General features: G+C 40.3%; 1 protein-coding gene across 4 annotated transcripts in view; it reads right to left on the bottom strand.

The window, feature by feature from the left end:
* Positions 1–17,236, bottom strand: part of RAI14 (retinoic acid induced 14) — a 266,149-nt gene that overhangs the window by 72,264 nt on the left and 176,649 nt on the right. For all 4 annotated transcript variants that reach the window (XM_030193017.1, XM_030193015.1, XM_030193019.1 and 1 more), the window contains exons 8-9: positions 12,680–12,786; positions 1,354–1,535 (exon numbers count right to left, since the gene is read on the bottom strand). In XM_030193017.1, coding sequence (XP_030048877.1) covers positions 1,354–1,535; positions 12,680–12,786 — 289 coding nt within the window. The remainder of the gene's footprint in view (positions 1–1,353; positions 1,536–12,679; positions 12,787–17,236) is intronic.

Genomic DNA, 17,236 nt, shown 5'->3' with positions numbered 1-17,236 from the left:
CCAAAGGTCCATCAAGCCCAGCATCCTGCTTCCAACAGTGGCCAATCCAGGACACAAATACTACTACTACCTGACATTTCTAAAGTGCTACTAGGGTTACACAGCGCTGTACAATTTAACATAGAAGGACAGTCCCTGCTCAAGGAGCTTACAATCTAAAGGACAAATGTACAGTCAGTCAAATAGGGGCAGTCAAATTGGGGCAGTCTAGATTTCCTGAAAAGTATAAAGGTTAGGTGCCAAAAGCAACATTGAAGAGGTGGGCTTTGAGCAAAGATTTGAAGATGGGTAGGGAGGGGGCTTGGCGTAAGGGCTCAGAAAGTTTATTCCAAGCATAGGGTGAGGCGAGGCAGAATGAGCGGAGCCTGGAGTTGGCAGTGGTGGAGAAGGGTACTGAGAGGAGGGATTTGTCCTGTGAGCGGAGGTTACCTGGCAAGATCCCAAAAAAGTACAAAAATAAAGGAATTAGAAAAAGTACAGAGAAAAGCAATGAAAATGATGGGACAACTTCCTTATTAGGAAAGGCTGAAGCGGCTAGGGCTCTTCAGCTTGGAGAAGAGACTGAGTGGAGTGGAATGGGTAGGGGTGAATAGTTTGTTTACTCTTTCCCAAAATACTAGAACTAGGGGCACGCATATCTTAGCAGGGGTTAATACAGGTTTGGATAATTTCCTAAAAGAGAAGTCCATAAGCCATTATTAAAATGGATGGGAAAATCCATTGCTTATTTCTAGTAGAAACAGCATAAAATCTGTTTTACTCTTCTGAGATGTTGCCAGGTACTTGTGACCTGGATTGGTCACTACTGGAAAAACAGAATACTTGGCTTGATGGACCATCGGTCTGTTCTAGTATACATTTTCCAATTCATGCAGAATGTCGAAAGTTGGTTGAAGCATGGCTTTTTTACAATAACAGGGGTGAGCTATCAATGTGTTTAGTTTTTGCATATATATTTTACATTTTATGGGGTTTTAAAGATGAGTGTAATTAATAGTGTATGCAAAATGGATGGCTATCAATGCAAAGAATTTTATGTTTTTCTTTTTTTTTTATTTTACACACTGCCTTGGGTAACCAAGTAAGGGGTATAATCAAATGTAAAAAAAAAAAAAAAATCAGTTATAATTTTAATGAATGTTCTCTATTAATATCCATTTTATATATGGGTGAGTTTTAAAATTTTGTCTTTTATCTGCTCTGAACATGGGTTTTCTCTGGAAAAGCAGAACACAAATTTTAAATTTCAGTCACGTACATATCTTCTCTGAATTTGCATATCCTTGGTAAAAGAACATTGTGAATGTACTCAAAACAGTAAAGGAAATACTTTCATAATAATAGGGCACATACTGGCATCCTGATGAGAAATCTTTGAGAGCAGGAGGTTGTGAATCTCTGCATTTTCTGAGAGTTTGGAGTAGTGAAGAACACTGTGCCCAAGAGCATCTACCAACTTCAAATCAGCTCCTTTCTTTACCAGAAGTTCTACCAAGCTAAGGATCCCGGTTTCACATGCCAGCATTATGGCAGTCCTAGAAGAAAAAAACCAAAGTATTATAAGAAAATGAAAGTGGTTAAAATGTGACCCACTGAGCAAAAAGGTGACATTTATACCACGATAGAAGGATATCAACTGCAATAAAAAAGTAATTAACCCCAGAAATCATACACCTCTCTGCAGGTACCTGCAGTTTTTAACCTCTAGAACATGAAAAACATCAAAGTTGTGAAAAAAATTGCAGTCACAATCTACTGACCCTACAGTACACAAAACTGTCAAAATTGAAAGTTGCCCCTCCAAATGTTTATAGCTTTTATCTGTTATTTGAAACCCCAACTTTTGTCAATTTTTCACTCAGCGGGTCACATGTGGTTTGCACTTGTGAAACATCCAAATCTATTTTATACCATATTAAAGCTAGGTCCACTGAAAAAATTTATTAACACCTTTCCTAGCAGTTCAGCTTTAAAACCAGCTTAAACAGAACATCTCACCCAAGATAGATGCTGAGTCTTCATAATCAGAAGATCTGAAATTGAGGTGTGCAAATCTGGTCCACTAGAACCACAAACTTGTGTTGTTTTGAAGTTAACCTGAAACAGTCAAACTAACGTTTCTTTTAACCAAATCTATGAAAGATTTATCATGAATATGCACTATGAATATCCTAAAAACTGGGGCAACTTTTAGCTCTCTCAGGGATCAAATTTGTACACCCTATTCGAAAATCTTACGTTCAAAACATTGAAAAGCAATGTATGTTATTAAACAAATTCATTGTTTTTTAAATTCATAATGCACATTTTGCTTTAATCAGTTGGTATGAACCAAAACAGATGCTCAACTAATAACTAGAAGGTTCAATAATGAATATGAGTTATGAAAAATGCTTAAAAAGTAACAAAGTAGCACAGCAATATGGTAAATGATGGCAGATAAAGAGCTGCACAGTACATCCAGTCTATCCAACAAAGTGGCCACAGTCATGCATGCCACTATGTGTGGGCCCCAGCCACCCTTGCTTAAACACTGGTTGTCAAGTCTCCACCATGCCACCCATATAGTCAGACAAACATGATGGGAGTCTTGGTTATATGTATATAATGTATGTATCATCCCCAAATATTACCGACAGTATTCAGCTTACCAGTCGAGATGTCTCCTTCTCCCCCTGAACTGCCCAGCTTCCTCACTCACAGCATGTGATAAAGTGATCTATAGTACTGGAGTAGCTGAAGCTTCACCTACCTTTTGCTATTTATGGGATGCAGGCCGTAGAAGTCTGTCTGGCTTTGGCTTTAGTTCCCACTACTATTGCCCAACATAACATCTCAACAGCCATTTTATATTTCCATCCTTTTTTCTATTTAGTGATCACCTGTGTCTATCCCATGCATTTTTTAATTCGTTTACCATTTTTTACTCTACCACTTCTCCTGGAAGGGTGTTCACTATCCTCTCTGTGAAAAAGTATTTCTTGACGTTACTCTTGTCTACCTCCCTGTAACCTCCATTCATGTCCTCTGGTTCTACTACCTCTACATCTCTGGAAGAGGTTTGTTTGTATATTAATACCTTTCAAGTTCTTAAATGTTAGGTTAGTACAGCTACTGAAAGTTGGTGATTTGATCATTATGCATGTAGATAGCTAGGTGGCTGGTGGACATGAGGATCACCTGGTTACTTGCCGGTCTGGTACGAAGATAGCGGACCTCACACATCTCCTAGATAAGATTTTGAGATAATGCTAGGGAGAAGCCAGCTGTGTTGGCACATATGGGAGGGAGGTTCTGGAAGCCAAATTTAAGCTCTTAGGTAGAAAGGTGAGATCCAGATCCTCCAGGGTAGCATTTTTGGAAATGCTCCCCATTCCATGCACAGGACCCAAGAAGCAGACAAATATCTGAAGTCTCAATGTGTGGTTAAGACAATGGTGCAGGAATGAGGTATTTATATTTGTTAGGAACTGGATAACATTCTGAGAAAGGGGGAGCCTATTCCAAAAGGATGGACTCCACCTTAACCGGGATGGAACCAGGCTGCTGGCACTAACATTTAAAAAGGAGTTAGAAAAGCTTTTTAAAATAAATGGGGTGGGGGGAGGGGTGGGGGAGCCAACAGTCACCCAGGGGTGCACGGTTTGGTGTGGAGTATCCTTGAAGGATACTATTGAAATAGGACATTTAGGGAATTCCAATAGAGAGCTTTCAACAGTGGTGAAAGAAAGCCGGGAGTATTTAAGGGGAGAGCAGAGTAAAGGATGCACATTATCCCGTCACCTTCTAATACTCCTCCAGTAGTACAACGGAGCAGCTTGTAGATGAAAGGAAAAAACACAATTGTGTCTGCATACAAATGCTAGAAGTCTAAAAAGTAAGATGGGATAGTACAGTATATAGTCCTAAATGAAGAGGTAGATATAACACTTTACCTCTTTCCTCCGCTACTCAATCCTTTACACTACTAATTGTATCTGATATCCTGGAATGACAATGTCATTACAAAACTATGTAAGCCACATTGAGCCTGCAAATAGGTGGGAAAATGTGGGATACAAATGCAATAAATAACATAATAAAAAAATAATAGGCAGCTCAGAGACCTGGTGGAAAGAGGACAATCAATGGGACACTGTGTTAACAGGGTAGAAGTTATATCACAATGATAGAGTGAATCGAATTGGAGGAGGGATTGTGATATATGTTAAAGAGGGAATTAAGTTAAACAAAATAAACATTCTACATGAAACTGATAGCAGCATGGAATCCTTATGGATAGAAATCCCATGTGTGATGGGAAGGAGTATTCTGGTAGGGCTGCACTAGTGAAAGAATGTGTGGTATGGATTTTGGAAGTGGTAAGTTGGGAATGTCTCGTCAGGGTCTCCAACACATCTTCGATCCCTGGCCATGATTGCCTCCAGCTTCTCCTGCAATTTATAGGCGTATACTCGGATGGAATCCTTGTCCCCTTGGCGAAGATTATAAAATCCTTGGATCCATAAACCCAACGCCACCTTATCACCATACACCTGCTTCACTAGTTCAAAGATCTCTTCCACCGTGCAATCTCTGAGAAGAGAGTATTTCACTGTGTCCAAGGCTATTCCCTTCAGATGGTCACGCACCATGTCAACTTGGTCTGCCACTGGAACCCTCATAAGTCATCCTGGACTTCATCTTTTCAATCCATTCACTGATCTTTAAATCCTCTGGTCCTCTGGGAAATCCGCTAAAATCTGGAACAGACCGGTCTTGTGGGATGATTACTGTATGCACTACAACTTGAGGCACAGGAACAGCGTGAGCTCCGGATGTTTCTCCTTCCATATTCTTCTTACTCTGGTAACAGGTGTTGTCACGGAAACAGAGACTCCAGCCAAACCAAAAACCCCAGAACACTTAATCACACTAGGACAGAATGAAGAAATGTTTACAGAAATAAGGAAAGTTGGCAAATTGGGCAACAGTATAATAATGGATAAATGTTACATCAGGGAGCTCTAGGGAGGTAAAATTCCTAGACTAATAAATGACTGCTTCTTGGAGCAACTGGTCCAAGAACTGACAAGAGGGGGAGCTATTTTATAACTAGTCCTTAGTGGAATGCAGGGCATAGTACGAAAGTTAGTGGTGTTGGGTCTGCTGGGAAACCGCAATCATAACATGATCAAATTTGAGCTAATATCTGGAGTGAAGTCACAAAGGCTAGGGCTCTTCAGCCTTTCCTCATAGGGAAGTTGTCCTGTCCCCTTCATTACTTATCAACCTTCTCTGTACCTTTTCTAATTCTGCTATATCTTTTTTGAGATGCGATAATCACAGTATGAGGTGCGCATGCACAGAAATGCACACAGTATTCGAGGTGCGGATGCACCATGGAGCGATACAAGGCATTATAATATTATTTTTATTTTCCATTCCTTTCCTAATAATTCCTAACATATTTGCTTTCTTAGTCACTGCTGCACACTATGCAGAGTTTCAATCTATCATCAACGATGACACCTAAATCCTTTTCCTGGGTGGTGACTCCTAATGTGGAACCTTGGATCACATAACTATAGCTCGGGTTCCTCTTTCCTATATGCATCACTTTGCACTTCTTCAAATTAAATGTCATCTGCCATTTGGAGGCCCAATCTCCCAGTCTTGTAAGGTCCTCTTGTAATTATTTAACAATTCTCTTGTGATATAACAACTGTAAATACATTTGTGTCATCAGCAAATTTAAATTACCTCACTAGTTATTCCCATCTCTAGATCATTTATATGTTTATTTATACAACTTTTTCTAAAACAAGGTCAAAGCGGTTAACAATGCCTAAGAGCAACATAAAAGTCATAGGAAAAGGAACTCCAATAAATAGGAAAGAAACAATCATATATACTAGGAGATATCAGGAAAAGCAGAGGTCCCAGCACAGTCTCCCCCCTGGGGAACCCACTATCTATCCTTCTCCATTGAAAATACTGATTAGTTAAAACCCTACTCACCGTTTTTTTTTTCTTTTTAATATTTTATTTATAAGTTTTAATATTACATTCATTTAACAAATGCATTAGAAATATCCATAACAACAAAAATAGGAAATAATTTTTAACCCTTGAATTAGGGTACAAAGAAAATTACTCTCAAACTTAGTCCACTATAGTAGGACAAGACACAAGGAAAAAGTAAAAAGAGAGGAACTTATAAATCAAATCAAATTAGAGCAGTGGAATGCCGACACTCGCAGCCAATTTAACCAGCATATAATTAACATGTGGGAGCGTTCAGGGAAGCATCTCTTACAACTTCCTTGGATATTACAAATTCCTGCAATTTCTTTGGGTCAAAAAAACCCCACATAATTAGTCAGATTAAGGGACACCAAGCATTTGCAAGCAAATTTTAGTAGAAATGTTCCACCTAAAGCGAGCACTTGGTTTTAAACCCAGGAATTCTCGCCTTCTTTTTTGTGTGTCTCTAGCTAAATCAGGGAAAAGCTGAACCTTGGACCCAAAGAAAGATACATCCATATGTCTGACGTATAAACGAAATATATTGTTTCTGTCTGGTTCTAAGGCAAAAGTTACTAGATGAGTTGTTCGTTCAGTAACGAATTCCAGAGAGCTCTCCAAGAATTCAGTCAGATTTAGTTCAGGTTGAGGGTTCACAGTTGGAGTTCTGAATCCACTTATATATTGGGCTCTATTTTCAACATTTCTAAAGCAGGAATTAATGGTGATTTAGGAAACTTTAAAAATCTCAAATTATTCCTCCTCCCATTATTATCTAAATATTCAAGCTTCCGAGCTTGAATATCTCTCTCCCTGATGACCGTCGTTGCAAAGCTCTGCAATTTTTTAAGCTCACCTTCTAGTAATTCAGTTTTAGCTTCTTGAAGATCTATTTTCCCAGACATAGTTTGATGTAATTGTTTTAAATCAGAAACTTCTCCCCTAAAAGAGTTAGTTACCTGGAGAAGGGAAGAGTTCAAACCCTGTATTGCATCCCACAGGGCTTCCATAGTCACCACAGACGGTTTTCTACTTCCCCCAGTACCAATGGAGGCAGCTTCCAGGTCGAAGGAAAAAGAAGGCTTAACTGTCCTCATATCCTTAGCCGTTGAGACTCCTGGGGTTGAGGTAGCGGCGGGTCCTCCTCCAGCAGCTTGGGAGAACTCCTCCTCTCCGGACATCTCCCAACGCTGTTCCTCAGCAAACGCCAAACTGCTTCCAGGATGTGGGGGAGCTGCGTTGGAGGGAGGGCTAAGCGAAATTCCCTCTATGCTGCGATCCGCCGCCAACATCGCGGCTCCAACTGAAGCGAGTGCCGGCATTTTCGATGTCTGGACACCAAACCTCTCCAGAGTCGTCTGTCGCAAGGTAGGATTATCTCCAGGGTTGGAGGAGGGCTGACCCCTGGTTTTTCCTTTTCCCCATGAATAACACAGGGAAAAGCTCCAGTATGACAGGCAGAGTCGTGGGGGGTCAGGAGCTCAGAAACGTATGACTGCTCAAGACGCCATCTTGTCCCACTTCTCCACTCTCTGTTTTCCATCTCCTAGCTCATGACTCTCTAATTTCCTCAGGAGTCATTCATGACATACTACACAGACCATTAATCTAATCTAGCTTGGTGCTCTTATGGAAAAGTGAGGTGATCAAACATCGCTGGCATAAAGTTAGTCAAAACAGTTAAAATGTTCTGTGAAAGAGGCTGGGAATTTATTCCAACATTAAACTGAGTTCTGACAAATTTCCATGGTGATTCATCCCTGTTTTGCTAGTTAGGTAAAAAGAATTTCCCAGTATCAGATTTTAATTGATCAATGCTTTGATTATAAGTTAGACTGCTGTATCTGCTTGTACACTGGGTTACTTAAGAAACAGCTATGATATATAAAGGTAGTACAAAATATAGCAGCCAGGTGGCTGTATATGAAAAATTTCCATGGTGATTCATCCCTGTTTTGCTAGTTAGGTAAAAAGAATTTCCCAGTATCAGATTTTAATTGATCAATGCTTTGATTATAAGTTAGACTGCTGTATCTGCTTGTACACTGGGTTACTTAAGAAACAGCTATGATATATAAAGGTAGTACAAAATATAGCAGCCAGGTGGCTGTATATGAAAAACTTGGAATGGGATCCGCCCCATCCTCTAAAATACCTGAAGTTTCAACAGAGCACCAAATTTTGAGGGTACCATATATCCAGGCCAAAAGGAGCCTGCTCTTACTTACAGTACTTTAGGCTTATATGCATGTGGTGCTTTAAAGGGGGACCACTGTGGCACTATGGGCTCTCATTACTCCTCTTCTGACTCTCCGGTCTTTCAGATCTCTGACAAGCCCTCCAACCACACTCTGAGATCTGCTGTTTGTGAAGCACTGCGTAAGCCTTGTAGCGCTATAAAAATGCTAAATAGTAGTAGTAGTAGTGCTGTTTAGGTTTGCCTATGAGAATCCAGATCTTAAATCCAACCCTGGATTCCCTGGATCACCTCTCGAGCATTATTTGTATCCCAGATATGAGGATTACAAAAATACTTCTGGTAACAGTAGCAGTCTCTTGAACTAAATAGCCCACTGAGTTTAGCAAATCGTATTTTTTTGAGCATCTAGATATAATTCTTAGGACCCTTTCAGCTAATAATCAACAGATGTGTATTCTAATAAAATAAAAATATCAGGATTCTCCCGTGTTCGTTGTATCTTGAAAAACATGTTTAAGCAAATAAAAGAAAGCAAGTACTTTGGTGAAAGTTAATGAGGAGAACAGGGAGCAGAATATGGTGACTGATGTAAATCACAAGCTTATTAATAAATACTGGACAAGGAAGGGTGAGTCAGCTCTTACTCCTTAGTTGGAATATAAAAGTCATGTTTCTGGAGAAAAAAAGTCAGGATTTGATAATCCAAGTGTTTTCCTTTTACAGGTGCAAAAAAAAAAAAAAATTGTGCTCTTTAAATAGGCAGCTCCAATATATCAGTAAAGCAAATCTGGCTAGATTATAGTTCAAAAACAAAAACAGTTTTCCAAAACACCAGCATGAAAACCTAGCTATTTGGCCTCTATTGTTTCAAAAGCCAGGCAGTAGGTCTATCTACCCCCTTCAGTATGATAGTTGTGAAACTTGTGTAATATCTACAGCGGGGAAGCCATAGAAAAATATAAACTAGATTGACCAAGTATCTTTATAACATAAAAAAAATAATAATTTAAATAACCCAACATGGCCATGCTTCAGCTACTACCTGCATCAGAAGTATATCAAATTCATAATTATAAAACCAAACCTTGTAGAAACTTATTTGTTATGAACAAATTAGTCTTGTCAAAAATTTAAAACAATTTTTTATTAAGAAAATCAAATAATGATAAACGGTTAAAAAACAATTTTTTTTTAAATTACATGTCATAACCAAACCCAAACCACCCCTTCACAAATTTACCAAATCTCCTCCAAGCCTGGTTGATTCTTATCCAGACCATGGAAGAACAAAAATACTGCTAGGATCAGTGTGTGAGTTATGAAATAACATTATCACAATTAACAATTTAAAATCCAGCTACGGATTCTATGTGGCATTACATCTACAAACGTTCCCAAATCCATTGAAAACGCTTCCAGCATGCAGGATGATTCCACCCAATATTGTGACATTCCATTGTGTCCGATTAGTTGCCTCTGCAATGTGCCATTGAAACAAAATAGCCTTACAGGCTAATAAAAACACACAAAACAACAAAATCCGTTTTAAACTTGAAAGGTTTGGGTGTCACAGGAGTACAATCATCAAACAAAAATATTTGTAGTTGAAAAGGAAGACAAACATTAAAATCTTGATGTAGTTTACAAGATACGACATCCCAAAACTCTTAAATAACTGGAAATTTCTAAAACGTGACCAAATGTAGGCCTCGATTCAGAACATTTTGGACCGTTACAACTGGAAGATATGCCCATCAAAAAAGCCCTGTATGAAGAAATATATGCTCTATATAGCAACTTATATTGATGCTCTCTTTACCACACAGATGTTAGTTTCACCAAAGGCTTAATATCAAGGTCCACAACTGTTCAGCAAAGAATGTAATGTTGAGATCTTGTGACCAGGCCACTGCTCCTCTTTGAAAAAACAGAGGAGGTAGATCTGCCCTAATACCTTATAATAAAAGGAAACCCCTTTGGCTTTATCATTTCACAACAGATAAACCTCTTCAAACTGTTCTGTCATTTCATCTCTAACAGATGTCATAGGAAATGACTAAATATGTCTCATTTGTAAAAAAGAATAACCAGTCCACTTGAGGATAATGATGTCTCTTTAAAACTAGCAAAAGAAAATGGCTTCCCCTCAGCAGCAGTCTTGTCAAAAATATACTTGTGTAGATATACTATGGGTGAGGTTTTATTTTATTTTTTTTTAATCATTTATAATATTTCATTTACAAGGGTCACTTGCAAACAGTAATACAGAGATCACTGCACATTAATACAAAAAGAAAACAATCCCAACTAGATATATGGATTATATACAATCTTTCTCTTTCTTAGACCACAAAGTGAAGAAAAATAGGGAGAGTGAGATGAGACAAGATCAATTAAACAGTAAACAGAAAAAAAGAAAACATGGTATTAACCTGATTATCCCCAGATATTACTCATCTAATTCATTATTCCACATTGATCATCTAGTTGGCTTCTTCAAGACCAAATACGGTGTATAGTCAATTCATTTCTTGAGAACATACTTATTGTCCAGATTTTAGTTAGAAATAATACATCTGATTACATTCTCTCTCTTTTAAAAACCAGAAATTATTTAACAATACATATACTTAAGTCTCTAATTCAAATCCCACTGATTAAAGCAATCCCAGTTTTCACAGGCTTCACTCCTTTCGAAGTAATAATTAAGGAAATATTTCTGAGGAAAACTTTAGGAGTCATACCTGGAACTCTGGGAAAAAACAATAATCTCGACATTAATCATCCACAATAACATCAACCTTATCATTCAAAGTTTCTGGTCCATTATCATTTTCAGGATCATAACCACTTCTAGCTTGTGTAGAACTTCATTTATTATATCAATTTTTCACTCTCAAAGGGTTCAGTCAAATTGTCCATGTAAATCTCCAATAAGATTATATCTGAAACAAAGTTATTTACTACCGCCTTCAGGTCCCGAAGGACCTTCCAGATGGCACTCAATGTAACCTCCATGGAAGCCAAAAACTCCAAGGTGATTTCTCTTGAGGTGTTTAGGAGTGGTTCTGCCGATTCGGGTTCTGCTGTAAACGTCCTTCGTTTCAGCATATGCCTCCAACTCACTCCTCCACTCCTTTGGACATGGTGGTTGAATAGTTCGGGAGTGATGGAGTTGTTTTTCCAGGTCCAAATGGGTGAGATTTTAAAGAGGGTGATAAAATGATCTAATCATGGTGTAAGGATTCCCACGCTAAACACTCACCGCTTAGGAAATTTACAGGAAAATTAAGGAAATTCTGTATTATGCACGTTATATAATGTGCAATTTAAGATGGTCAAGGAATTTCCTCTGATGTTCCAAGTTTTGCAGCCTACTGGAGCTCCTAACCCTATCGCGCATGCGCCGGATCCAGCGTGCATGTGCGAAACAAGCCCGGAGCCATCCAGTTTCCTCTCTTCCCTGCTCCCTCGCATTTGTGGCGGTGTGCCACTCGCGCCAGCCACGGTTTTGGGCGCTCCTGCTCTCTCCAGCCCCAGGACTTGCTCCGGTCCCGAAACGGGACCCAAAAATGCCGGAGCAAGCCTGGGGCAACCCAGAAAACGCTGGTCACCAATGAAAAAGCCCCCAGATGGGCCAAAAACAGCCCGAAAACCATGCAGACCCCAAAAAGGGTCCTAAAAAAACCAGGGCACAATAAAAAGAGCACCAGGGAGCCAAATGGACCCCAGAGCAGCATAGGTTGGCCAAATGGCCACCGGAACCATGGTAAGCCCTTGTAAAGGGGAATCATTATTTAATACCCCATTTACACTTGGATACCATAAAATTCAAAGCCATATAGTCAGCTGTGGTCTATACGAAATGAGCTTCTGTATTTGAGACTGTGATTTGCACCAGGGTTAACTTTATTCCTGAATGATCTGGACTAGTTACAGGTAGAATATATTAAAACAAATTTATGAAAGAATATTTTTCTGTCAATGCGCAAGAGAACTATAGAATTTGTTGTATAGAATATATTGACCCAGGCTGGCTGTTATTGGAGCAGGATGAAAGACTTGGCAGAACACTGATCTATCTCAGCATGTTGCTCTTAAGAAAAAGGGAATTTAAAAAACTCAAGGGGGATCGAAAATGGCAAAAAGTTAGTCAAAGCGGTTAAAACATCTTACAAGATTGGAGGGAGCAGGCATCTATTTAATGTGGATACATGCAAAGATGTGCACACATGGGAAATTTCAGGTATTTATGTACACACTTCTGTGATTTTAAGTATGATTGGATTTTATTAGTTGAAAATCAATTTGAATAGCTGTTGCTAAGAAAGCAGTACCACAAATTTTATTAAAAAATAACCAAATTATTTTCATAATTGCAAAAGTGCATGTTATATACGAAAATCATCTTGAAATGATCTGTGACACTGCCATTATGTATGTAGATTTTTTTTAAAAACAAATGTTATTTACCTTCCATTTTTATCCCGGGAATTGATATCGGCTCCATGAGTCAGGAGGTACCTGCATACTTCAATGTGGCCGCTTTGCACCGCTATCAATAGAGAACTATTTCCATCCTGGAAAACATACAGCCTGTTTCAGAAACTACTTATTCAAATAGTATGCTCATTACATTGTCCTGTTGAATATAGCAGGGATTGTGATGAAAATCATCTATGACAAACCCCCTGGTTTTCAGCTGGCGGCAGTCAGTGTATTTTTAAACGCTGACCGTTGCTGGCTAGTTTAGCCCCCAATATTGAGTGTTGGGCCACGTCTGGGCACTGGCACTGAATATCGGGAGCTAAATGAGGGGGGCGGGATGGCTGCCAGAGCTTATGTGGGCCTGGCCAATATTCAGACAGGGCCTGCATAAGAAAGTTATGTGGGCTCTGGCTGCATATCAGGCCAGAGCACGCATTAAAAAAAAAAGGCTCCCCCTAGATTCTCCCACCCACCCCCAATGAGGTCTGTAGGCTCCCAAACAAGTGCCCCCCTCCCCAGTCAGCATCCCAACCTCCCACCCCCCATAACCCTAACAGTCAGCATCCCCACCCCTCAGTCAGGATAGGACCTCTTGGGGCCTACCTGACCACCCTGGTGGTCCAGTGGGCACTGGGGGCAGGATCAAACCCCCCTTGCTCTTGCCTCTAGCGGCAGCTTCATCAAAATGGCTGCCATAACCCTTTGCATCAGTCTTGCGGTACTGCAACTACTGCGAGAGGTCACGGCAGCCATTTTGATGAAGCTGCCACTAGGAGCAGAAGCGAGGTTTTCGCTTCTGCCTCCAATGCCCCACTGGATCTTCAGGGAGGTCAGGTAGACTCCTGTGGGGAAGGAGGATCCTATTCTGACTGGGGGTTGGAAGGAATGAAGGAGACTTTTTTTTTTTTTTTAATGTGGGTCTCTGCTGATTTTCAGCTTTTGAGCTGTCCTAAATTCACCTGCTTAACTTATGTGGGCCTCAGCTAAATATTGCTGACATCTGTATAAGCCCTGGCTCTTCCCCAGCGCCTCCTCTGACTGGCCCTCTTTTTGGGGCGGGGGGGCTGGTCAAAGGTGATATTTAGCGGCACTCTTCACTTTAGTGCCACTGAATATCAACGGTTGGGTGGCAACAGGCAATTTAAGCAGGCAAGAGAGGCTCCTGCCCACTTAAATAGCTTTATCAGCCCCAAAGAACAAAAGACAAGGCAATACAGCAATAAAAGGCAGCAGAATATTTCAAGGCAGAAAGCAATTCCATTTACAGCTTTATCTCTAGTACAAAGTTTCACCACAAGTAGAAACTAGTCTTGACAGCAAGTACTTTCAAGGTTCTTAAATTCAGTAGCAAATAAAAAAATTTGGGAGAGAAATTGGGAGGAGATTGTATGATTTTGGAAGGACATCACAACAATTTAGCTCTAACAAATATATAAAAAAGGTCAAAATCATATATTTGTTTTATTTTTTTTTACCTTTGGTATGGTTTAAAAATGAAATTCAAGATATATCTGTTCATGGGTTAGGCTGACAGGAAGCGATGGTGCTGCAGATACTGTGCTCATGGCTCCCAGTGAGATGACATGCTGGATATTGTGCAGGGACCACAGCAATGTATGAAAATGCTTTTTTCTGGATTTAACAGTTTTCTTTTTCTGCTCTATTATTTTTACACCTTTTTGAGTTCTAATCTGATCTGTGCTGTCATTTTATTTTAATTTGCTGTAAACTTTTGTTTACTCAAGTGTAACATTTTCACATGTATATTTCATGAAGCACCCATGCACAGATGTGGAAATTTCTATGCCCCTATTCAGAGCGTAAGGATGCAGAATAAGAGACAGAAAACATATGGCCCTTACCAAGAATGAAGTTTGTTACAACACATTTATAGTAACCTATAAATTGAACAGATAGGCAAAGCATGCAGCCTTGCCATACAACGGTGTTGCATACTTTCCCTATACCTGTTCAGGTTATATGCAGAACAAATCAGCAGAGATGCAAGACTGTATGAAGAAATCATAGGTGTGAAAACTGGTAGAAGACTACATTTGCTATGCTGATACCATGTTACTGGCTGAAAGATCTGAAATATCTTTTCAGTGCGTAGCTATGGAGGGCCTTGGGGGTCCAGCCCCCCCCACCCCATTCCAGACTTAGGCCCCTCCAACCCTGATGGCCAGTAAAGTGCCTGTGTTTTAGGCACTACTGGCTGCCCTCCCGATCACTGCACCGCTGTCCTTCAATTTTCCGGGCCGCCAGCAGCGTCAGTGAGGTAAACACACTGCCTTTGGAGTCCCAGAAGCTTTCCCTCTGCTACAATTTCCTGTCCCGCCTAGGCAGGATGCTGCAACAGAGGGAGAGCTCAGTTCACATGTCAGTCATATAAATAGTGACTGGCTGAATAGAGAACTATCATTCCACCACTTCTTTTCTCACATGTGCAGACTTCATTGTTATTCTGCACTATATCAATGGCAAGCGTTCTACCTATAGCTTTCGTAGCCATCATATAAATTGGCATATGGATATTTAGAATAGTCCATAACAGCTATTGCTCCTCCTATCCACAATTCCAGAAATAACATGTATAGAATGTTTGTACGTTTGGGAAGCTCACCAGGTGCCCTTGGCCTGGATTGGCCGCTGTCAAGGACAGAATGCTGGGCTCGATGGACCCTTGGTCTTTTTCCAGTGTGGCATTACTTATGTAGTTATATGTCCATTCTTTTTAGAACAAGTGAGGTGCTCTGTTGAAGGTTTTTATTGTAACAGTTTTATTTGATCTCACTTATATTTTCAAACATGCCGGCTTTGCAGCATATGCATGTACACAGGGGAAGTATTGAGTAATCAGTTCTAAATTGTAAATCATTGTGTCATCTGGAGGGGCTGGTTATAGGGATCAACCGCTTGTATTTGTGCAGAGATGTTTTCACCTAGTAAAGGGCCACCAAAACAGACATGTTATGAGAATCAGGTGCTTAATAATCAAGACTTACTATTTATAAGTACAATTTTAAAAAATTAATTAGGCTGAGACCTGGGAACATTTAACATCTTTTTTTCCTGTGTCTACATCAAAAGAAAAAGATGGCATGTGGGAACTTGCTCCTTTAGTTTTGTGGATTGCAGTGGTATATTATAAAAATGTACTTGCCTTTTTATTATACTATTTCACATATAGGTATTGAATAATGAGAGATGGGCTTCCTTCATGCAGAAGTTCTGTCCAGAGTCAGTCTGAACATGGCAACATTGTTCAGTTCAGCACACTATTAGCCACCAAGTTCATATAAAGTTAATTATTTTCAGTGGAAGGTTAGACTTCTCTTACCAGCTGCAGTAAAATAGGGCCTCGATGTGCGTGTATAACACGCGCCAACGCCGGCCCCCTTTTGTCACAGCTTGGTAAAAGAGGCCCTATGTTACATGCTGCTGACTCATGGGAACCCTGTGGATAGTTGTCCTGAGCTGTGTTTGGTCTTCAGTCAGGCAGCTAATTGTTGATAGGCAGTATTTTCTTTGATAATCGTTGGAATGGGTGCACTACCTGGATGATTTTACTGACCACCTGGATAACTTGACAGAAAGTTTTATAATTCTGTACAATATTTCCTCGTCCTTATCCGGCTACTCCTTCATGCAACTTTGCTGGCAAAAATTTCTGAGGAGAGCTGCTGGGCATCTATAGCTACTATAGTATTGATCTATCACATTGCTGGTCTTCCTCTCTTGCATAGTGGCAGGAGTTGGGAAAAAGGCACACTTACACAGATAGATGGCTGCAGGCAGTAGCAACAGTGTCATATGAGGCTGGAGTGGTAAAAAGCAGACTCTGCAGAGGCTCAGAGGACAGAAGAGGCAGGCAATGCATCAGTCAGTATTGGTTGGTAACATAAGTGTGTGTGTGAAGAATGCACAGCAGTAGTGACATGTGGCAGGTAGGAGGCACTAGCAGTCTAATCAAGTTTCAAGCAGCAGAGTGGCCAAGTAGCTCCTGCACACTGCCTGAATGTCTTAACTTCTGACTAGAGTCCCAGTATCCTGTGCCGCTGCATGTGCTGGGCCAGGGCAGCAGTATATTAGTATATTAGAGGAGAAGGGGGACTTTGAGTGGAGCTTGCTTGATGTCATCAGCCAGCCCACTATATAACATCATAAGCTGTGAGATCTTGGCAGCCAGTGGCTCCAGTTTGCAGCAGAGAGAGAGAAAGGCCAGCAATGACAGGCAGCAATTAGTAGAACAGCCAGCACAGCAGGCTCAGATTGGCATGGGTGGTGAAGTGATGGAGCAGGTCACTTTGGGTCGTAGCTGATGCCACACTGTTATGCTGCCTAGCCATCACTGTGGCTGGCAGCCCACCATGTTACTGTGCAGTGCTTGGGGAGGTCACAGTTAAGGCTGGGAAGGCTTAACCTTCCCAAGCATCTTACATGGCATGCTATAACTGATGGTTAGCACATAATGAAGAACAAAAAGCACATGCTTACAGCATTTACATGTAGTATCTGCCACAGGCCCTATTTTAGCACTTT

Source organism: Microcaecilia unicolor, chromosome 2, assembly GCF_901765095.1.
Source record: "Microcaecilia unicolor chromosome 2, aMicUni1.1, whole genome shotgun sequence".
NCBI lineage: Eukaryota > Metazoa > Chordata > Amphibia > Gymnophiona > Siphonopidae > Microcaecilia > Microcaecilia unicolor.
The sequence above is the reverse complement of the archived record's forward strand: the minus strand, read 5'-3'. Positions and strand labels throughout refer to the sequence as shown.